The sequence below is a fragment of the Moschus berezovskii genome, chromosome 8 (genome assembly GCF_049115385.1).
Source record: "Moschus berezovskii isolate FMDL1 chromosome 8, NW_MosBer_1.0, whole genome shotgun sequence".
Lineage (NCBI taxonomy): Eukaryota > Metazoa > Chordata > Mammalia > Artiodactyla > Moschidae > Moschus > Moschus berezovskii.
In genome coordinates this window covers 45,167,905-45,191,380 of record NC_142467.1, presented here as the reverse complement: position 1 = coordinate 45,191,380, position 23,476 = coordinate 45,167,905, and the positions used below count along the sequence as shown (strand labels likewise).

At 42.3% G+C, this 23,476-nt stretch overlaps 1 protein-coding gene and 1 non-coding gene across 2 annotated transcripts in view; one reads left to right on the top strand and one right to left on the bottom strand.

The window, feature by feature from the left end:
* Positions 1–23,476, top strand: part of LOC148777047 (uncharacterized) — a 125,612-nt gene that overhangs the window by 36,673 nt on the left and 65,463 nt on the right. Inside the window, exon 4 of the mRNA XM_088838542.1 lies at positions 5,636–5,766. Coding sequence (XP_088694668.1) covers positions 5,636–5,766 — 131 coding nt within the window. The remainder of the gene's footprint in view (positions 1–5,635; positions 5,767–23,476) is intronic.
* On the bottom strand, positions 17,661–17,732 carry TRNAS-GGA (transfer RNA serine (anticodon GGA)). Its single transcript has one exon. It is a non-coding gene; the product is annotated as a tRNA-Ser (tRNA).

Genomic DNA, 23,476 nt, shown 5'->3' with positions numbered 1-23,476 from the left:
GATGGAGCAGCCTGGTAGGCTGCAGTCCGTGGGGTTTCTAAGGGTTGGACACGACTGAGTGTCTGACTTCACTTTTACTTTTCACTTTCACACATTGGAGAAGGAAATGGCAACCCACTCCAGTGTTCTTGCCTGGAGAATCCCAGGGACGGGGGAGCCTGGTGGGCTGCCATCTCTGGGGTTGCACAGAGTCAGACACGACTGAAGTGACTTAGCAGTAGCAGCATAAATTGTCAAAACTTGTCAGCAGTGACTTTCATATCACAAGGTCCAATGTAGCAAATGTCTGTGTGCTAAATGATTTGGGAAACAGAACAAAGATTGGGGATTGGTCTGTAGGCAGCATTTTCCAGCCGGCCACCATGCCTGTCTGTGGTGCTCTTAGACTGGGGCTTTGTTTGGGGGCATATGGGAGAGTTATGATGTCTCCCATTGCTCTCGTAGTTCTATTAATACTGTTAGGCTGTTTACTTGGCCTGTGCTGACTGCCAGGCTGCTCTCCTACCTCAGCCCCTTGCTTGTTTTATCAAAGGTTTTAGTTTGAACAAAAAGTACTTCCTTTGTTCATATGCCAACTGAGGATTCGAAGCATTTAGAATTTTTTATACACAGGCCACCAGGAAATACTGTCCAAACTGAATGAAGCTGCAGGAACCTGTAGGAGTTGACAAGCTGACTTTGAGTTGAGCAGAAGCTGGGAAGAAGCCTTTCAGGGACTTTGAATGGAATTATGAGTGCCTTCTGTCTAGGTGGGTACCAATCTGTGAGCATCTGAGTCTAGAACTCCCTGGTTTGGTACATCTGTACAACATAAGCAGGTTTGAAGGAGCCATGGTTCCTTCTTTTTTTAAAAAAAATTATTTTTTTTAATTGGAGGCTAATTACTTTGCAATATTGTAGTGGTTTTTGCCTTACATTGACATGAATCAGCCATAGGTGTACATGTGTCCTCCATCCTAAACCCCCTTCCCCTCTCCTTCCCCACATGGTTCCTTCTTGAAGCCTTTGCCATTTCTGTGAATCTGGGGAGAGGGCATTGGCCTTAAGGTCCTACGTGGGAAATGCCAGTATTGTGTTGACATCTACATGCACTATCTCTTTTATTCCAGCCTCCCTGGAGATAGGAACTATGATGTTCTTTTTGTAAGATGAGTAAGTATATGAAGAAACCCACTCAAGATCCCTCAGCTAGTTACTGGCAGGGTTGGGATTTGAACCTTCTGATTCTGAAGCTCCTTTCTTTTTAAAAAATTATTTTTATTTCTTCGTAGTAATAATAATAACAACACTTCTTTGAAAATTTAAAATTTTATTGTAGTAAGAGCACTTTACATGAACTCTAACCCCTTAACAAATGTTTAAGTATACAGTACAGTCCTGTTGACTATAGGTACAGTTGTTAATACAGCAGATATCTAGAATTTGCACATCTTGCTTGACTAAAACTGTATGCCTGTTGATTAGTAACTTCCCATTTTCCACTCTTCTCTGGCAACCATCATTCCACTCTGGTTTTATGAATTTGACTATTTTAGATACATCATACCTGTGGAATTATGCAGTATTTGTCTTTCTATTACTGGTTTATTGAGAAAGTGGGCATCCTTGCCTTGTTTCTGATCTTCAAGGAAAAGATTTTAGTTTTCCACTTTTAGAATGATGTTAGCTGTGGGTTTTTCATATATGGCCTTTATTTTGTTAAGGTGCTTCCTTTCCTTTGCTAATTTGTTGACAGTTTTTTTTATCATGAATGAGTATTGAATTTTGTCAAATGCTTTTTCTGTATCTATTGAGATGATCATGTAATTTTATCCTTTATTTAATGTGGTGTATCAATTAGTTGATTTTTGTGTGTTGAACCATTCTTGTATCCTAGTGATAAATCCCACTTGGTCATGATGTATGATCCTTTTACTGTGTCAGTCTCCATAGTCGCTACAGACCTTTTCAGACTTTCTATTTTTTTTTCATAGTAGTCTTGGTAGGTTGTAAGTTTCTAGGAATTTATGGTTCTTCTAGTTTTATTCTATTGTGATCAGAAAAGATACTTAGTATGACTTTAATCTTAAATTTGTGAAGACTTATTTTATGACATAATATGTGGCCTATCCTGGAGGAAGTTCTGTGTACACTTGAGAAGAATATGTATTCAGCTACTGTTGGATAGAATGTTCTGTATGTCTTCTAGATCCACTTCATCTATGATGTATCCAAGTCCTCTGTTTCCTTATTGATCTTTCATATGGATATTCTATCCATTATTTAAAGTGAAGTATTGAAGTTCCTTACTATTATTATATTGCTGTCTATTTCACCCTTCAGTTTTGATTCATGTATTTAAGTGCTCTGATGTTGGGTACATGTAAATATTATATCTTCCCAGTGTATTGATCCTCTTATCATTACATAATGTCCTTCTAAGTCTCTCATATGACAGTTTTTGACTTAAAGTCTGTTTCTTCAATAGTAATTTTTAATAGGTTTATTACTGCCTCCTTAGGGGCCAGATATGGTGACCAACTCTGTAAAGAGCTCAGAAAATGAAAAACAGGAGGTTCTAGTCTATAAGAAACGTAAAATCACTGGAATAATTGTTAGGAGGTCATGTTTTTTTATGACCATCTGCGTGATGTTTGAAATATGACCTGGACTTTCTGAGTATTAGTTCTGAGGCCAGTAAAATGTAGTAGTAATATCTATTCACTTCAAAGGATCATTGAGAAGCTTGAGAGGGAAAATGGATTGAGTGCCAATCATACATTCAGACTTAGGGCTAGATATCAATCTAATGGGGCACATAGAAGCCCCTGCCCCATCATGGAGCTTACAGTTTAGAGTGGGAGACAAAATAAGCACTTATAATATAACATGAGAAATACTATAATGAAGGCATAGGGTAATATGGAAATGCCTAGCATGTATGCCTATCTTCCAAAAGATTCCAGAAAACTTTGTGAACTTTTCAGCATTATTCATTCTATAAGATATAATATAGTCTGTGACACTGTATTGTCTCGTTTCACTAGATTTGTTGAAGCATGCTGTAGTCAACCCGAATAGACCTGGCAATCAGAAATTTATGTCTCTGCCAAACAGATGGAATTGAAGGAAAGTTTTGAAGGCATTTTGAACAAAGTTCAGGAAGAATAATCCTAACCACAGATGTTATTCAAATTTTGCTGTGAAATAAGGTGTCTGGTTACTGGGTGTAAAGGTTCTAGCCCAGGTCTAGGTGTAGGGTAACCTAGTTTTGCTCCTAGTCTGAAGTGTTGTCTGAACGAGTCACTCGTCTCTGCCACAGTGTGTGTCATGAGGGCAGGAATTCTTTTTAGTGTTCTTTTGTTCAAGAGGCATCCCAAGAACCTAGAGAGAGGCTAGCAAATGACAGTAAGTGTGGAGCAGCTAATAGTTGACTGACTGCTTGATTGTTTCGGGGGCTCTCATTTTTCTTTCCTGAACATAGGAATGGAACTAGAAGGGAGTTGAACTGATTGATCTCTGAGCACTCTTTTGATTCTGTAGTTTGAATCATTAAAAATAATAAAATCCAGTTGAGAGAGCTTAGTCATGTGATAGTGGAAATAGTCTCAATACTTGATAGCCTAGTAAGAGCAACTGAATGTCTAATTGTGATACACATGGTTTTAAGTTCTTCAGTTTTTGGCTCTATCTTTTCAACAGAGTATACCTCTCTCACAAATGTTTTTCTTTTTCATTTGTTTTTGTGGCATTTTATGATGAGCTGCCTGAATTTGTTATTTTTGGAATGATAATGGGAAAGGTAAGGAGATAATACATTTATTACTATTACTGCTATAGGAATTTACAACCCTAAAAATATAAGATGACATTTAAAAATAGTAGTTTTCAAGAAAAGTAAAGACAAATAGTTGAATATATATATTTTTTCTCACAGTAGGTGGCTAACATTGCATTAGCCTGGAGGATGATGAAGTAATTGTTCTTAGCAAGCTAAAACTTTGTTCAATAATATAATTTTAAAAAACTTTTGCCGATATCTGTATTGTTACTGCTACTGTATTATGGTATGCTTCTATTCATTCTTATAGATGTGGTAACTGAGACTTAAATGATTTTCTCCAGAGAGAACCTTAGACTGTTGAGTTTGTAACATCTAGGCAGTATTCAATAACTATTAGCTATTATTATTGTTATTATTATAGTCAAGAAAATAACATACCCAGTGGGCTTCCCAAGTGGCTCAGTGGTAAAGAATATGCCTGTCAATGCAGAACACTCGGGTACAATCCCTGGGTGGGGAATATCCCTTGGAGAAGGAAATGACAACCCACTCCAGTATTCTTGCCTGGAGAATCCCGTGGGCAGAGGAGCCTGGCAAGCTACAGTCCATAGGGCCTCAAAGAGTCAGATACATGGGTGATTGAGCATTAGCATGGACATACTTGGTGCTTGGCAAAGCTGGGCTACAGAGCCCAATTTGTCTAATATTTTGAGTCAAATAGTGGCATAAAATAATGCTGTACCCTTAACACCGTATAGTGAATAAGCATATTTATATTTATTTTATCATATATGCTATATATATGATTTACAATTTTATATTTGGTTTGTAAATTTTTTTGTTTCTGTTATTTATTTTTTTACTATGCTGGGTCTTTGTTGGTGTGTGTGCTTTTCTCTAGCTGTGGCAAGTGGAGGCTACTCTCTAGTTGCGGTGCATGGGCTTCTCATTGCAATGGCTTCTCTTGTTGGGGAGCACAGGCTATAGGGTCATTAGGTTCAGCACTTTGCAGCTATCAGGCTCTAGAGTACTGGCTTAGTAGTTGTGGCACATGGGCTTAGCTGCTTCATGCCAGGTGGGATCTTCCCAGATCAGGAATTGAACCCATGTCTCCCGCATTGGCAGGAGGATTCTTTACCACTGAGCCACGAGGGAAACCCCAATAAATTTTTTTTAAATGTCTTTTTCTCACTCTCTGATTTCATGGAATTATGCCTTGTCAGAAAAGAATGTGCCTTTAAAAAAAAGTTCAAATATAGTTGACTTATAATGTTACATTTCCTTTCAGGTATACAGCATAGTGATTCGATATTTTATGGAAACTGTACATTTTTAAAGCTCGTGTGGTTTGACCCTTTTAATGTGAAAGGTATAGGGAAACAGGTCCAGGTTGAATGACTTACTCAAGGTCACTTGGTGAGCTGTGCTAGTGTTATTAAGGATGAGAGCCCAGATTTCCATACTGTCACCTAGCCCATCTGGGAGGAGGATAGAGCTGGGTGGTGTGTGTCAGAGCTTGGCCTCTGGAGCCTTCCATGCTGCAGTCCATCTGGGGTGGGGAAGGACTGCCAGAGGAGGCTTGATGACCCTCAGCAGGGCTGAGATAAATGGGCTTTGTTTGACAAGTGCAGAAAACCAGAGTAAGTGGTCAGAGAGCACTGTAGGGAACATGGTCACAGGAGCAAATTTTGTGCATTTATACAATGCAACCATTGTTTAGTGACATAAAATTATTCATGTGATAGGGTCTTCTCTTGAGGTGTTCATTTGTCAGTCCTAGAAAGCCCTGTAGGACAAAGTATTAGTGTTAGTTATGTCTCCTCCATTTCCTCTGCCTGAAACATCTGTAGTTCTTTCCCTATCCTTTTACAGCAGAACCCAGCACTGAGTGATGGAAGGACCTCTGGGTTAAATCCCAGTATTGGGAGAGGAGAGAAGGAGCTGGAGGCAACCTGCCTTGGTTTGAGACCTGTTTCTGCCACTTCCTGGCTGTGTCCACTTGGGTGAGTCACTTAACCTTTCTGTACCTCTGTTTTCTTCTCTGTAAAACTGGGATAATAATGCAATACATTGTGAGGATTAATTGAAATAATATCTGTGAAATTCTAAGCGAGGTGCCAGGACATCATAAGCTGTCAATGAATGTTAGCTACAGAACAAACAAATCCCAGCTTTATTAGAATGCTGCTCTGGTAACTGGGCAAATCGACTTCCTCTCTCTGGAATTCAGATTTTTCAGATGCAAATAAGATGGTTATGATTAAGATTATTCCTACTTGAATATTCTGTGATTTCAAGCTTGCCCTTGTCCTCCATCAGTAATAATCTCTCCCTTACAAACCCCCTGAAGCCCTGCATTTGGGTCTCTCTTAAAACACATTTCCTGTCTTTGTTTATAATTAACTTTTATCTGTACCTGCTTGAGAACATGTTTATCCCAATGACCTACCCATAGTAAATGCTTAACAAATGTTTTTTGAGTAGATGTACAAATAGTAAGGGCTTCCCTGGTGGCTCAGTGGTAAAGAATCCGCCTGCCAAAGCAGGTGATATGGGTTCAATCCCTGGGTCAGAAAGATCCCCTAGAGAAGGAAATGGTAACCCACTCCAGTATTCTTGCCTGGGAAATCCCATGGACAGAGGAGCCTGGCGGGCTTTAGTCCGTGGGGTTTGCAAAAGAGTCAGACACAACTTAGTGACTAAACAACAACAGCAGCAACAACAAATAGTAATCTTTTTGGTTCTAGTGCTTCTCAGAATGAGCAGTCAGGTAGCTTTGTTCTGCATTTTTAAGCTTTGTATTATGGAACATTTTGAATGTAACAAAATGAGCTACCATGGACCCTCTACCCAGCAATGTTAATTATTCAGTTATTCATTCATGAGTAATCTTATTTGATCTAGTCCTCATATTTCACCTCCTCCTTCCAGGCTGCATACATCATAAAAAGTATTCGAGCTTCAGCATCCGTCCTCCCAATGAATATTCAGGGTTGATTTCCTTTAGGATTGACTGGTTTGATCTCCTTGAACAGTAATTCTTTAATATCATCGAATATTCATTGTGTTCACATTTCCCTGATTTTCTTGCAGTATGTGTGTGTGCGTGTGTGTATTTACAATTTATTTGAATCAGGACCCAGTTCAGGTACATGAATTGCTTTTGGTTGATGTGTCTGCTGAGTCTCTTTTGAATTGTCTGTTTCTCTTTTCAATTCTGTTATTTTTTCCTTTGTGTATTTTGGGATTCTGTCATTCATTTCATTTCAGTTCAGTCGCTCAGTCGTGTCCTACTCTTTGTGACCCCATGAATCACAGCACACCAGGCCTCCCTGTCCATCAGGAACCACAGGACTGGAAAAGGTCAGTTTTCATTCCAATCCCAAAGAAAGGCAATGCCAAAGAATGCTCAAACTGCCACACAATTGCACTCATCTCACACACTAGTAAAGTCATGCTCAAAATTCTCCAAGCCAGGCTTTAGCAATACGTGAACTGTGAACTTCCAGATGTTTAAGCTGGTTTTAGAAAAGGCAGAGGAACCAGAGATCAAATTGCCAACATCCACTGGATCATGGAAAAAAATATTCTGTCATTAGGTATATACATTTTTATAATTGTTATATATTCTTCATTAATTTAGAAATTTTGTCTCTAGTAACAATTTTTGTCTTAAGGTCTATTTTGTCTGATATTATTATAGCCATTTTAGCTCTCTCTTGTTGTTTGGTATTTCTTTTCCAATACTTTTACTTTCAACCTGTTTGTGTTTTTGAATCTTATAGACAGTGAGTGTATAGTTGGATCATTAAAAAAAGTCCATTTTGCCAAGCTCTGCCTTTTAATTGGAGTGTTTAATTCATTAACATGTAATCACCAAGAAGGTGGAATTTATGCCTGTGACTTTGCTGTTTCCTATATAGCTTATATATTTTTGTTTCTCTGTTCTTCTCCTACTGCCTTCTTTTGTATTAAATATAGATATTTTCTAGAGAACAATTTTTATTTCCTGATGGGTAGTGGTTTCCTTAAACTTCTGGGACTGCTACATCTCCCAGGCTTTGCTGAGGGGCTCTGTGTTTGTGTTGGAGCACATGTTCATTGCTGAATTAGGCAGTTCACAACTGCCAGGCATAGCTTTCCTGAGTATACAGACTTCACTTTCTGCTTGAGTAGAGCCTCAGTGTTAGTCAGAGATGAAAAGTTAGGATGTTCTCGGCAGCATGCCCACAGATCTGTGTTTATGTATGGTCTTCTAGATCTGTAGAAATATTTTAAAGCTTTTCCAAGCCAACTAGGGATTTTTCCTTCCTTATTTTGTTCTTTTAAGCTTTTTGGTTAGCCTGTTTTACCTGCTCTCTGGAAATAAATGAGTCTGAGAGTCATGGCTAGATTGAAGGAGTATGGATTAAGGGTAGTGTAGGTAGAACATGAGGAGAAGGCAATGGCAACCCACTCCAGTACTCTTGCCTGGAAAATCCCATGGACGGAGAAGCCTGGTAGGCTGCAGTCCATGGGGTCGCTAAGAGACATGACTGAGCGACTTCACTTTCACTTTTCCTTTCATGCATTGGAGAAGGAAATGGCAACCCACTCCAGTGTTCTTGCCTGGAGAATCCCAAGGACGGGGGAGCCTAGTGGGCTGCCGTCTGTGGGGTCGCACAGAGTCGGACACGACTTAAGCGACTTAGCAGCAGCAGCAGGTGGAACATGAGATAGTTCTTAAATCAAACTAAACCTAGAGTTCAAATCCAGGGGGAACATGAAAATATAAATTCACAGAAGTGCTGGGGAATGTTTTGGACTTCTATACTGTGAGGGAATATTAGTTACCTGTTTCTGTGTATCTAAAACTTAGAGCAGTTAACATCTATTGTCTTGCATTTCTGTGGCTTAGGAATCCAGGCATAGCTTATCTGGGTGTACAGCTTCAGGGTCTCTTACAAGGTTACAGCCAAGGTGGTGGTCATTGTTAGGGTGTCACCTGGAGGCTTAACGGAGGGAAGAAAGGCTTCTAAGCTCTTACGTGATTATTGGCAAAATTCAGTTTCCTGGCTACTGCTGGACTGAGGATGGTGTTTCCTCACTGGCTGTTAACTGAGGTTTTTCCTCATTTCCTTGCCATGTGAGCTTCAACGTGGCAGCTTGCTTCTTTCAGGCTAACCTGAGAGAGAGAGTTTTGCTGGTAAGACAGAAATGACCATCTTTTGTAACCTTATCATGGAAGTGACATCTAATCCCAGAAATAGCATCCCATCATCTTTGCCATGTTCTTTTGATTAGAAGCAAGTCACCACACATAGCCCACCTTCAAAGAGAGGGATAGCTATACAAGGGCAGAAATACTAGGAAGTGGGAATCACTGGGAGCCATCCTGTAAGTCTGCCTACCCCAGAGGGTGTGTGTGTGTGTATCTTGAGGCAGTTTTGCCTATTTATTAAAAATATTTTAATAGTAACTGTAGTTAACACTGTATTGTATATTTGAAAGTTGCTAAGAGAGTAGATCTTAAAAGTTCTCATCACAAGAAAAGAATTTTTTGTTACTGTGTATGGTAATGGATGGCAACTAAACTTTCTTATGGTGTATACATATCTCAAATCATTATGTTGCACACCTGAAACTCACCTAATGTTATATGTTAATTATATCAGTAATAATATAGCCATATGTTTCTAGTAGGGCTTCCCTGGTAGCTCAGCTGGTAAAAAATCTGCCTGCAATGCAGGAGATCCCCATTTGATTCCTGGATTGGTAAGTTCCCTTAGAGAAGAGATAGGCTACCCACTCCAGTATTCTTGGGCTTCCCTGGTGGCTCAGCTGGTAAAGAATCTGTCTGCAATGTGGGAGACCTGGGTTTGATCCCTGGGTTGGGAAGATCCGCTGGAGGAGGGCATGGCAACCTACTCCAGTATTGTTGCTTGGAGAATCCCCATGGACAGAGGAGCCTGGCGGACTACAGTCCATGGGGTTGCAAACAGTTGGACACAACCAAGCGACTAAGCACACACATGTATCTAGTAGCTGCCATATTGAACAGCGCAGACCAATATAATAGTTCAGTGGTTTTTTAGCTTTATTTTTTAATTTTTTTTATTTTATTTAATTTTTTTAATTTTTTTTATATCTAAAAAAGAATTTTATTAAAAAAGCACAAATGCAAAGAAATGAACAGAGGAAAATTTATGGAATTGTAGCATGTATATTATCATAAGTGACCAGTCCAGGTTCGACGCATAAATTTTCCTTAGCTTTATTTTTTAAATATTTATTTTATTATTTATTTATTTGACCAAGTCTTAGTTGTGGCACATAGGATCTTCATTTTTCATTGCAGCATGAAGGATCCTTTTTAGTTGCAACATGCGAACTCTTAGTTGCAGCTTTCAAGATCTAGTTCCCTGACCAAAGGTCAAACCCTAGCCCCCTGCGTTGGAAGCATGGAGTCTTAGCCACTGAACCACCAGGGAAGTCCCAGTTCAGAGGTTTTTAAACTTCAATGAAACTTCAGGATCACTCAGGATCAAGACCTAGAAGGCTTAATATAATAACACATTGCTAGGCCTCATTCCCAGAGTTTTTGATTCATAGGTCTGGATGAATCCTGGAAGAGTTAAAAATTTTTATTGAATGCCACGGTGTGTTATGCACTATTCTAGGCAATGGGGCTACAGCAATGGGGGGAAAAAAAAGAAAGGGAAAAAATGCCTGCCCCTAACAGACCTTTCATTTTCATCTTCTCTGGATGACAAGGACAGAGAGACTTCAGCCAATATCAAAGTTATGATTAGCTCTAAGATATTGGTTGTTCTCTTCTGTAACTGGAAACATACCTGATCTAATGTAAGATAAAAGCATATCATTCTATTTCTGAGACATGTGTCTATGAGTATTTCTTTTCCTATAGAGGACTGGATATTTGGGTGTTTCTTTGTTACTGTTTTTGTTTTTTTTTTCTTGCTGAGAACCTTGAGAATTCAGGAAAGACAGAGAGAAGGAGAGAGAGAACAAGAGCGCGTAAGCGAGATCACCCTAAAGCTTGTGTGAGGGCAAAGCAAAAATACTAAATGAAATGTGTGAGTAAATTCTTGCCAGGACAGGGGATGGGAGACAGAAAGAGTTTCAAAGAGGTTTCCCCAAAGTTATCGTATAGCTTTACTCTATGGGGCTTTAAGGCAGACATTTCCTATTGTTCTTTAGAGAAGCTTTTAAAATCTAAACTCTGATACCAGTTCCCAATTCCCTCAATACAGCTCAGATTTCTGTTTTTAAAAATTTCTAGCTATGATGATGAGATTTGTATTTGTCAGTACATTTGTCTCAGAGCTCTGTGAGCTTGCTGGGCAGGGTGGCAGCTGAGGCCTTCTGGGGTTAAGCCTCCTGTCTTAGGATCAGGAAAATTGTCCTAAGAAGTCTGCAGCTGGGCTAGAAGATAATTCAGGCTTGGGGGTGGAGGTGGGGAGGTGAGGAATCAAAGTTGCCGCTAGATCAGGCTGACGACTGGCAAATTATGAAGGCATACTAGTGGCTCTGTCCTTTCCTGCTCACTGTCGGTTCATCCTCTCCAACACAAGTAAAGCTAGTGGCTGACAGCATGGACTTTGGAAAGTGATGGTTCTCCCATTTGCTAGTTACGTGAACCAGGATTAGTTATGTGAACCAGCTTTATCTTCTGGAACCTCAGTTTTGTCACTTGTATATTGGAGACAGTCATCTCTAGCTACTAGAGTTCTTTAAAATAGCATGCAGATGTGGTTGGCACAGTGCCTGTGCTCAATAAATGGAATCTATTTTGAGGTAACTCAGATGTGAGAACCCCAACTTTCCAGATGTGGAAGCTAACAAAGGGTGTCTCTTACCCTGTTTCCCCATCCTCTCTTGCTGGAATGTCCCCTGCCTCTTAGTTCTTGTATTCTTCCCGGACTCAGCAGGCTTGAAGCCTCAGCCAGCCTTTAAGTGCTTTGCTTGCCCACCCTGAGCTGAGGTGGGGGGGGGGATGGGCTGTTGGCAGGGACTAGTCACATCTCTGTCCACCTGGATCAGAGCTGCTCCCTGCTCTCCTGGGCCTGGCAGGGAGCAGCCAGGGATGCAGCTGAAAGGGAACCTGAGTGGGGCTCCTGAGGAGGCTTCTAGTGGGTAAGTGCTGACCTGCTGGGAGAAAGTGTTTAGAGCAATTCTCTGGCATTTGCCTAAGAGCATTCATGTGCAATCCAGGGAGGGCACATTTTCTAAAAGGCAGGTGGAAATGGATCCCTGCTGTGCTCAGGAGGCCACGTTTGGAAGCCTTTTGTCCAATTAAAGTATTACCAAGCTTGCTTCCTCTTCAAGAGTATTTCTGAAGAGGGAGGAGTTGATTTTCATCTCCTTATAGGATAGAGATGAAGCAGAGAGGCCAGCACCTAACAAAGAACAAGATGTGCCTAGGTCTGTGCTGATATGGGTGGCCTGAATTCTGGGTGTGTGTGTGTTTGAGTGTACATGTGAATGTAAATGAGTTTGTGAGTATGTGTCTTTCTCCAGTGTCTGCTTATGTTCTGTTCCTTTCTGTCTTTTCTCCTAGCAGCTGCGAAAATTCAGACCGCTTAGGTGTGAATCCTCTGTGTCTTTAAGCCACGGGGATGATAATAATTCCTGCCTCCTAGGGCTGTTGTCAGAGAAGGTGCATATAGAGCGTCTAACAGGGTGCCTAGCGTGTAGTAGATGTTGGATGAACTGTGTGTATTTCTCTATAACTTTTCTTTCTGTGAGTGCGTTTCTCTATATTGTGGTAGGTGTAAGGTCTATCCCAGGTGTTCCGGGTGGTGAGTAGCAGAACCGATTGCTCCACGAGATCAAGAATGGGTCTGTTCTGTTCACCACCATTTCTCCAGCACCAAGGACAGCACCTGGCTTAGCTCAGGTGGTAACAAATGGCTGAGGACTGAATAAATGAGTGATTCCAATTGGAGCTAATTTAAGTAGAAAAGGGAAGATAATGACGAGGACATAAAATGTCACATGGAACATGAGGGTGGGATAAAGAAGGCTTTGGGCAGCCATCAGGGAGAGACATAAGCTGGGGTCTGGAATGCCATGGGGATGTATTTGTCTTCTCTCTCTACCTATGCATAGTTACTTTGCTCTTTTTATTCTCTATAGATTAGTTTTTCCTGCTCCTCAGGTCATCTGGTGAATTCTGCCCACCTCGTACTTATCAGTATGCTGCTGTTAAGTCACTTCAGTCGTGTCCGACTCTGTGCGACTGCATAGATGGCAGCCCACCAGGCTCCCCTGTCCCTAGGATTCTCCAGGCAAGAACGCTGGAGTGGGTTGCCATTTCCTTCTCCAATGCATGAAAGTGAAAAGTGAAAGTGAAGTCGCTCCATCATCTCTGACTCTTTACGACCCCATGGACTGCAGTCCACCAGGCTCCTCCGTCCATGGGATTCTCCAGGCAAGAGTACTGGAGTCGGGTGCCATTGCCTTCTCCTATATTAAACCCAAATATGTCTGCACTCCCCGAGGAGGCGGATGGGTGCACGGGGCTGCTGCTGGTACCAAAGCTCTGGTTCCTCTTGGAGTCCAGTCAAAGGAAGGAAGTCAACTCTGGGTCCCTTTGTGGTAGCCATAAGTGTCAACTGAAAAAAGATGTACAACTTGAGAGTTGTAAGTTTTATTTGGGGCAAAATGAGGACTGCAGCCTGGGATGCAGCATCTCAGATCAGTATCAGTTCAGTTCAGTTCAGTCGCTCAGTCGTGTCCGACTCTCTGCGACCCCATGAATCACAGCACGCCAGGCCTCCCTGTCCCTCACCAACTCCCGGAGTACACTCAAACTCATGTCCACAGAGTCGGTGATGCCATCCAGCCATCTCATTCTCCGTTGTCCCCTTCTCCTCCCGCCCCCAACCTTTCCCAGCATCAGAGTCTTTTCCAGTGAGTCAACTCGTCGCATGAGGTGGCCAGAGTATTGCAGTTTCAGCTTTAGCATCAGTCCCTCCAATGAACATCCAGGTTTGATCTCCTTTAGAATGGACTGGTTGGATCTCCTTGCAGTATAAGGGACTCTCAAGAGTCTTCTCCAACACCACAGTTCAAAAGCATCGATTTTTCGGAAATCAGCTTTCTTCACAGTCCAACTCTCACATCCATACATGACCACGGGAATAACCATTGCCTTGACTAGACGGACCTTTGTTGGCAAAGTAATGTCTCTGCTTTTTAATATACTATCAAGGTTGGTCATAACTTTCCTTCCAAGGAGCAAGCGTCTTCTAATTTCATGGCTGCAATCAGCATCTGCAGTGATTTTGGAGCCCAAAAAAACAAAGTCTGACACTGTTTCCACTGTTTCCCCATCTATTTCCCATGAAGTGATGGGACCAGATGCCATGATCTTTGTTTTCTGAATGTTGAGCTTCAAGCCAACCTTTTCACTCTCCTCTTTCACTTTCATCAAGAGGCTTTTGGGTCCTCTTCACTTTCTGCCATAAGGGTGGTGTCATCTGCATATCTGAGGTTATTGATATTTCTCCCAGCAATCTTGATTCCAGCCTGTGCTTCTTCCAGCCCAGCGTTCCTCATGATGTACTCTGCATATAAGTTAAATAAGCAAGGTGACAATATACAACCTTGACGTACACCTTTTCCTATTTGGAACCAGTCTGTCGTTCCATGTCCAGTTCTAACTGTTGCTTCCTGACCTGCATACAGGTTTCTCAAGAGGCAGGTCAGGTGGTCTGGGATTCCCAACTCTTTCAGAATGTTCCACAGTTTATTGTGATCGACACAGTCAAAGGCTTTGGCATAGTCAATGAAGCAGAAATAGATGTTTTTCTGGAACTCTCTTGCTTTCTCCATGATCCAGCAGATGTTGGCAATTTGATCTCTGGTGCCACTGCCTTTTCTAAAACCTGCTTGAACATCTGGGAGTTCACGGTTTACATACTGCTGAAGTCTGGCTTGGAGAATTTTGAGCATGACTTTACTAGCGTGTGAGATGAGTGCAATTGTGCGGTAGTTTGAGCATTCTTTGGCATTGCCTTTCTTTGGGATTGGAATGAAGACTGACCTCTTCCAGTCCTGTGGCCACTCCTGAGTTTTCCAAATCTGCTGGCATATTGAGTGCAGCACTTTCACAGTATCATCTTTCAAGACTTGAAATAGCTCAACTGGAATTCCATCACCTCCACTAGCTTTGTTAGTAGTGATGCTTTCTAAGGCCCACTTGACTTCACATTCCAAGATGTCTGGCTCTAGGTCAGTGATCACGTTATTGTGACTATCTTGGTCGTGAAGATCTTTTTTGTACAGTTCTTCTGTGTATTCCTGCCACCTCTTCTTAATATCTTCTGCTTCTGTTAGGTCCATACCATTTCTGTCCTTTATCGAGCCCATCTTTGCATGAAATGTTCCCTTGGAATCTCTAATTTTCTTGAAGAGGTCTCTTGTTTTTCCTATTCTGTTGTTTTCCTTTATTTCTTTGCATTGATCACTGAGGAAGGCTTTCTTATCTCTCCTTGCTATTCTTTGGAACTCTGCATTCAGATGCTTATATCTTTCCTTTTCTCCTGTGCAAGCCTCTCTTCTTTTCACAGCTATTTGTAAGGCCTCCTCAGACAGCCATTTCGCTCTTTTGCATTTCTTTTCCATGGGGATGGTCTTGGTTCCTGTCTCCTGTACAATGTCACGAACCTCCGTCCAGAGTTCATCAGGCACTCTATCAATCAGATCGAGTCCCTTAAATCTGTTTCTCACTTCCACTGTATAATCATAAGGGATTTGATTTAGGTCATATCTGAATGGTCTAGTGGTTTTCCCTACTTTCTTTAATTTAAATCTGAATTTGGCAATAAGGAGTTCATGATCTGAGCCACAGTCAGCTCCTGGTCTTGTTTTCGCTAACTGTATACAGCTTCTCCATCTTTGGTTGCAAAGAATATAATCAATCTGATTTCGGTGTTGACCATCTGGTGATATCCATGTGTAGTCTTCTCTTGTGTTGTTGGAAGAGGGTGTTTGCTATGACCAGTGCATTCTCTTGACAAAACTCTATTAGCCTTTGCCCTGCTTCATTCCATGCTCCAAGGCCAAATTTGCCAGTTACTCCAGGTGTTTCTTGACTTCCTACTTTTGCATTCCAGTCCCCTATAATGAAAAGGACATCTTTTTTGGGTGTTAGTTCTAAAAGGTCTTGTAGGTCTTCATAGAACCGATTAACTTCAGTTTCTTCAGCATTACTGGTCAGATCAGTATAGCCAGTTTCAAATACTGACTAAATGTCTCTGAATCCCAGTTTCAAATTCCCAGGAGGGAATCTGATCTTGGGCCAGGTGTCTTCATTTCTGGTCTAATCAGAAATGGTAGAGAGTACAGTCACATGGCTTCTCTCTTCTCTCATGGATCAGGGGGAGCTTTCTAGAGAAGGGACTTGTGTTTAGTTGAGTGTCTGCCTAGCCCTGTGGAGTCTGTGGAAGAAGGAGCCAATCCACAGAAGGGATAAGAGAGAGTTGGGAGCATAGTCTTTATCTTCTTGGCATGGGTGGGAGGAAATGTGTCTGTAGAATTTACAGGACTAATGGATTCCCCGTTTTTATCTAGCTGGGTTTTATTGGAGTCGTATTTGGGGGGACTTTGGGGGAATTTCCTAGGCATTAATCATGTCACATTTTCTATTCTAATGGGATAATGAGTGCTAAGAAATGGTGGGACCCTTATTCTAGAGCAAGGTGTACCAAAGACAACTACACTCTTTCCTGTGAGATATCTGTGAGCTATAGTCCATAGGGTCACAAAGAATTGGACATGACTGAGTGGCTGAGCATGCGCACATGCACACAATAAATGGTGCGGTGGAGGTTCAGACACAGACAATTATATACCAGTAAAAGCTGATTGCCGAAGAATCGATGCTTTTGAACTGTGGTGCTGGAGAAGACTCTTGAGAGTCCCTTGGACTGCAAGGAGATCCAACCAGTCCATTCTAAAGGAGATCAATCCTGGGTGTTCATTGGAAGGACTGATGCAAAAGCTGAAACTCCAATACTTTGGCCACCTCATGTGACGAGTTGACTCACTGGAAAAGACTCTGATGCTGGGAAGGATTGGGGGCGGGAGAAGAAGGGGATGACAGAGAATGAGATGGATGGATGGCATCACCGACTCAATGGACATGAGTTTGAATGAACTCCAGGAGTTGGTGATGGACAGGGAGGCCTGGCGTGCTGTGATTCATGGGGTCGCAAAGAGTCGGACACGACTGAGGGACTGAACTGAACTGAACTGAACCAAACCTTGGCTATACCATTTGCACATGATGCATTAGCCTCTTCTTTTTTCTCCATTTATGTTCCTTTTCCCCATCCTGGATTGCACCCTACTCTGCAATAGACCTCTTTACCTCAGGGGAAGTTGGGGAAGAGCTTCCATGATTTTGTGCTCCCATCTGCTGACTTCTGGAGTGTTGGAGCACAGAGGGCTTTACCACTCCCCACAGCCCTACAAGACTAGATGGAGATTCCCTGTGGTGTGGTGGGGACTGTTGAGGTGGAGGTGTTGAGAGCAGTGAACTCTGTGATCTGGGAGAGAGACTTCCTGCATCCTTTCCCTCCCCTCCCCTGGGTGGAACCCGGGAGGCGACTAGCAAGAGAAAAAGATGATATGGCCAGTCTTGGAGGGAGGCAGAAGTGACCTGACTGTGCAGAGAGTCTCTGACTCAGAAGCAAGGGACAGTTGCTGGGCCAGAAAGAGCCCAGTGAGAAGGCTCAGAGGCACTTACAGTAGCCTGAAAGTGAAAGTGAAGTCATTCAGTCGTGTCTCTTTGCGACCCCGTGGACTGTAGCCTATCAGGGTCCTCTGTCCATGGGATTCTGCAGGCAAGAATACTGGAGTGGGTTGCCATTTCCTTCTCCAGAGGGTCTTCCCAATCCAGGGATCGAACCTGGGTCTCCCGCATTCCAGGCAGACGCTTTACCATCTGAGCCACCAGGGAAGCCCCTTACAGTAGCCTATGTAGACCTAAACGCCCCCTCCCAGCACACTGGCTCCCAGAGACCCCTCCCCGCCTTGAACTTCCTCCTGGTCCTGTGTTATGTGTGTGTAAACTGTGTATTGGGAGTGTTTGTGGGAGCAGAGCCAGTGGTACTGTATTGACTAAAAATAAATCCCTGCCCTCTTGGCAGAATAAGAGCTCAAAATAGAAGTTTAGCTGAATTAGAATAAAAATGTGTGGGACTTGCCAGGTGGCGCTAGTGCTAAAGAACCCGGCTGCCAATGAAGGAGACATAAGAGATGCGAGTTTGATCCCTGTGTCGGGAAGATCCCCTGGAGGAGGACATGGCAACCCACTCCAGAATTCTTGCCTGGATAATCCCTTGGACAGTGGAGTCTGGAGGGCTACAGTCCATAGGGTCACAAAGAGTTGGACATGACTGAAGCGACTTAGCACACACATGTTTCTTACACAAGTGAGTGTGTGAACTGGGAAGCAGCCTCTGTAACACATTCAGCTTGTTTTCTCTTCACAGCAACTTGTTGTTGGGTGGTTGGGTTATAAGGGGAGCTCTAGAAGACCCCCTTTTCTCACTAGTCATTTCATAGTATTTAGCTGTGAAGTCCACACATTCACCCTCCTGCAAAACAATGTAATTCTAAGTTTTGACATCTGAAATTCACCTATTTGCCACTAGGTGGGGTTAAAAATTGCAGGATGCTTGGGGTCTTGTTGGGAAATGCTGGAGACTGAAAGACAAGCAAATTAAAGTGATAAGAAATGAAGTGTAAGTCTTGCTTGGTGCTGAGAGACAGTTCTCCCTTCTTCCCCTCTCAGAACATTTAATACTCTATTTTGCTCAGCTGGGTTTTCAAAGTTACAAAAGTAAGGTTACTTTGCTAGGTTTTGAAGGTTTATCAATTTAAACCATCCGCCTTCCACTGCTCAGAGATATTAATCCCTGGTAACAGTTTGGGCTGTATCCTTGCTGATGTTTTCCCTTTGGCTTTAAATAAATATACATTTAATTGTTCATATATGCCTATACGGCATTTCTCAGGTGGCACAGTGGTAAAGAATCCACCTGCCAATGCAGGAGATGCAAGAGACTCTGGTTCAATCCCTCCGAGATCCCCTGGAGTAGGAAATGGCAACCTACTCCAGTATTCATACCTGGAAAATCCCACGGACAGAGGACCCTGTGGGCTGCAGTCCATGGGGTTGCAAAGGGCTGGGCACTGCTGAGAGAGTGAGCGATGTGCATACTCACATACACATGGATAGGTAAAACACACGCATTGTTCCCCAGCTTGCTTGTCTCCTCCACTTAGCTTGTCTTATAACCATTTCCCCAGGTTGGTACAAATAAGTCTATTGCATATATTTATTGACTATTAGTATTCAATGGTATGAATGTACCATAACTTTTAAAGCTAGACTCTTTTGGATGGGTATTTAAGTTTTCCTTCCTTCTTTCCTCCCTCCCTTGCTCCCTCCCTCCTCCTTTTCCTGTCCCTCTCCCCTTTCGTATCTATACCCTTTTGCCCTTGCTTTAATATCTGATGTTTTAGTTTAATTTGTTTTATTTTACTTTTGCATCTGCTGAGCCCTAAGTTATGCACATTTAAAATTTTGATAGCTTCTGTCAATTTGCTCTTCATAGAAGTTGTCATATTTTAAACTCCAACAGGGTTACAAAGGGTTGTGACATTTCTAAATTGTGCATTGTATTTGCCTGTTTAATAACCATAATATTCTGCCAGCCTGTGAGACCTCCTGAGAGCAGGAATTTGACTTCTTGGTCCTTGACTGAATCCTTAGAACTTAGTGCAGCTCCTGGTCCACTGTTGGTGCTCAGTGATTATCTGCTGAGTGAAAGAGAAAATGTAGAATGAATACCTGCCAAGGGCTTGTTCTTAAACAAGTGCCTGGGAACATTTTAAAACAAGAACTTTAAACTGACAAGAAAATTATTTAGGCTCAGAGGCCCATGGATTTCCTAAGTTCACTTGGGGCAGCGAAGTTAAAAAAAAAAATCTGTGTTGTTTTAGTTAAAAATTTTGCTTTTGGCTTGGAAAACAACCACCTTTAGCTTCTCCAGGAATGCTCAAGTTGGATCGTATGTTTGTGCAGAAGTGTATACATGGGCCTCCTCTGCGGGGTTGGCCATCCCTTCCTTCTTGTGGATTCCCAGGTAGTTCCCCAAGTCTGTGACTTGGATCACTTGTCCTACGAGTGTGAGCCACACTGCCAACACATGGCCTGGTCCCTGGGGCTGAGAGGCGGTGGGTGCGGCTCGTTTGTGGCATGGAGGGGCTGGTTTGGGTTTCACTGTTCTGCTTTGTGACTTTGGGCAAGTAACTTTGCCTCTCTGGGCCTCCATGCCCTCATCTCCAGAGTGGGAGTCATCATTTCTACAATGCCTGCCTCTCAGCTGATCGTGAGGCCCAGAGTGTGTCATAAATTATGACATCCTACACAAATGTGAAATATTAGTTGCAGGGTAGCTGACTGGCTTCTTGAGAAGACGCAACATAAACAGGTGAGAAGGTCAGTGGGAAAGACAAGAGCTGTCTTTGCTAGAGAAGAACAATGCTTGAGGGACTGCTAGGGAGGCAAGTGACAAGATGCAGAGGATGGGAGGGGTCCCTGAGAGGATGGGAGCGTGGGTAGACCCTGAGAACTGAAGCTGCTCCAGGGCAGAGAGGAACACAGCCAAGGCTTCCAGGGATGTGAAAGACTTTGGTGTCTCTCCCTCCACCAGGCAGAGATCTGTCTCTCTGGGGCTGCTTTTGTTTGATTGGTATGCCTTTAACCTTTGCTCTGCCCCAGGCTGTGGTTAACTTGGGGCCATGGGCAGAGGGGAGAAGGTCACAACAAATATAGTGGGAGGCATTTTAAGTACCTAAAGTCATAAATCCTCATGCATCTCGAGCCTGCCCAGGCTTCCCCAAACCTGGAAATTCAATTTCGTGCAGCACAGAGTTTGCCAAGCTTGCGAAATCACTGGGAGAACAACTTGATGTATTGCTGTGGGGAAAAAAATTGCCGTGTCCCTTTCTTCATTCAAATTAACATCTTTTCATACTGGGCTGACAGGTGACTGATCATCTGAGAATATGTCCTGGCTTCAAGTGATTTGATATCTCTACCGACTCTGTTTCCCCATCTTTATTTTCATGCTTTAAAAAGTCAAGAGAAGACATTATTATTATTATTGCTATAGAATCAGTACCTGATTCATAACCCCTTAGCCCTGCAGCCTGGCATATGGTAGGCATTAATAAATGATGAGTGAATAAGTGACTAGATTTGGTTGATGTCTGCAGAGTGCCCTTTTTCCTTCCCAGAGGGTCAGGGAAGCTTTTGCTTTATTTCGTATTTTGTGTGTGTGTGTGTGTGTGTGTGTGTGTGTGCGTGCATGCAAAACTCTATGTGCACTGGTCAGATACCCCTCTGCTGGAGAACGTGCCTTGGTTGCTGGGAGTGCTGGTAGCCTGAGCTGCCTTATCTGAGGCCGTCTTTGGGTGACCCACATCCAATGACAGATTCATGCCTGACCTTCTCAGTTCAAATGGGGACAATTCTGAAGGGTCAGTTTAACTCTAGGCCTTTCCCTTTGGGGCTTGCTTTCATTGGGCTGCCTCACAGCTCAGCTTTTTTCCCCTCTTTCTTCCCTTCCCTTCCCCTGACGTAGACTTCAAGAACGCTCCTCTCCAAGCCTCCTGCAGGCTAAACTCCATCCTGGAGGCTGCCTCCCAAGGAGCCCAACCTTCAGTGTTTTGTTCTGGTTTTAAATAGATTCTGCTCTGACCTTCTGCCTCTTTGGCAATAAAAATCAGCCAACATTTATCGAATACTAGGATGATCTAGGCACTTTGCCTTCCCTCATTCAGTCCTCATGAGTTAGGCCCTGTTAGAATCTGTGTGTTCCTGGTGGGCAAGCGAGGCTGGGAATTCAGTGACCCGTTCAAGGTCACAGCCAGTTAGTGTGGAAGTACTGTTAACTAGTTTGCTATCCTTTTAGTGCTCTTGCTGGTAATTTTATATAAAGATGAAGGATAGTATTTTGATGAGTCCAGAGGTTTTGTGAAACTCAAGTGCTTCTTGTCAAAGGGGTTCTGAGGTGGAGTAGATGGGAAGTATTTCATGTCAAGAGCCCTTTCTGCAGTTGACCAAGTATATCACTGTCTTAAAAGCTCTGAGAAGTCCCACCCATGGGGAAACCTATTAATGTCTCTCAAACTCATCTAACCACAAAGAAGACATGTCATAACCCTACAAAAACCCTGATGTTCTACAGTGGAAAAGACTACAGGAAACACTGGCCTAGACTTTAAGGGCTTATTTAATTTTTGAAGGATTGGTAAACATTTATTGGGTTACAACTTCTGGTCTGACTATTCATTATGCTATTAAACAAGTTGTTTCAAAGTTGTAAATGAGAATAAACTTCTGTCTTATGAAAGTCATGTGGTAATCAAATGAAGTACAGAACTTTGAAATCAGTAATAACTGTACAGATGTTAGGAGTTATTAAGTATTAATATTTTCAGATTCAGAAACCTTAGGGGGCTGATGTGTCAAAAGCCATCCTTCATATAAAATCCAGCTTTGGTAAGATTTCTGATGGGAGTCAGATCTACTTATGTATGTTAAGGGCTATTTCAAAAAACCATAATTAGAACTTATATGATTAATGCATTAGAATAAGCTCATTATTAAAATGGGAAACATTTATTCATCAAATAATTTTTGACCATGCATTATTTGCCTGTGCAGATGTTCCTTTGAATATAAATAAATGCAGTTTATGGACCCTATCTTTAAAGAAGTCACTGTTTACAGGACAGAGGGCAGACATGCCATACATTTTCATTTTTCCTGGCCATGCACATTGCAGACCTTGTTAATCAATCATTGCACTCTTAACCACTGAGCCCAGATGGAACCTTGGAGTCTTCACTCTAGGCAGCCACTAATTGATCAGGATTGGCACATGAGTTGAAACTTATTTCTATAGAAGCATGATCCACAGAATGTAGACATGCAAACACAAGGGAGAATGTGACAAGTACCCAAAGAATTGTAAAATTATAGCATACAATATATATCATAGCCTTGAGTAATCAGGGAGGGCTTCCTGGAAGAGGCAGGACTTAAACATGGTCATGGAGGATGGGAGGGACTTGGATGGTGGTCATGATGGGGAAGGTATCACAGGATACCTGCACAGTGAAGTAAATCCCATGTACACAAGGGGCAGCCTGAATCTAAAATCTTTGCTGATGGTCTAATTGCTGAGCATAGATCCTGGTATTTCCTTATCCTAGATTTTAGAAGACTGATACCTTTCAGAATCACTTTAACCTTCTGATTGGCTGCCAGCATCCAAATTGTGATTTCAGTCTGTTGCCTAGTCAGAGGCAGAGAACTTAAATTCCAGGTGCACATAAATTACTTCTAGTTATTGCAATGACAAAAGGCCTCTTCGAAGGTGACTTGCTCACTCCCTGTTTTATAGCCTCATACATCAAAGAGGAAGATGGAGTGAAGTCAGTTACTATGAGGAGATCCAGACTGCAGGAAGAATGGGTGGCAACTGTTTGCAAAATTGAGCACTTTGTGTCAAAACTTAATTAAATTAGCCTTGATTCTATAAATAATAGAGCAGGGTTTCCCTACTCCCACCCCCATGCCTTCTCCTTATACCTTTTGGAAAAAACTGAGCTTTGAGTGTGTTG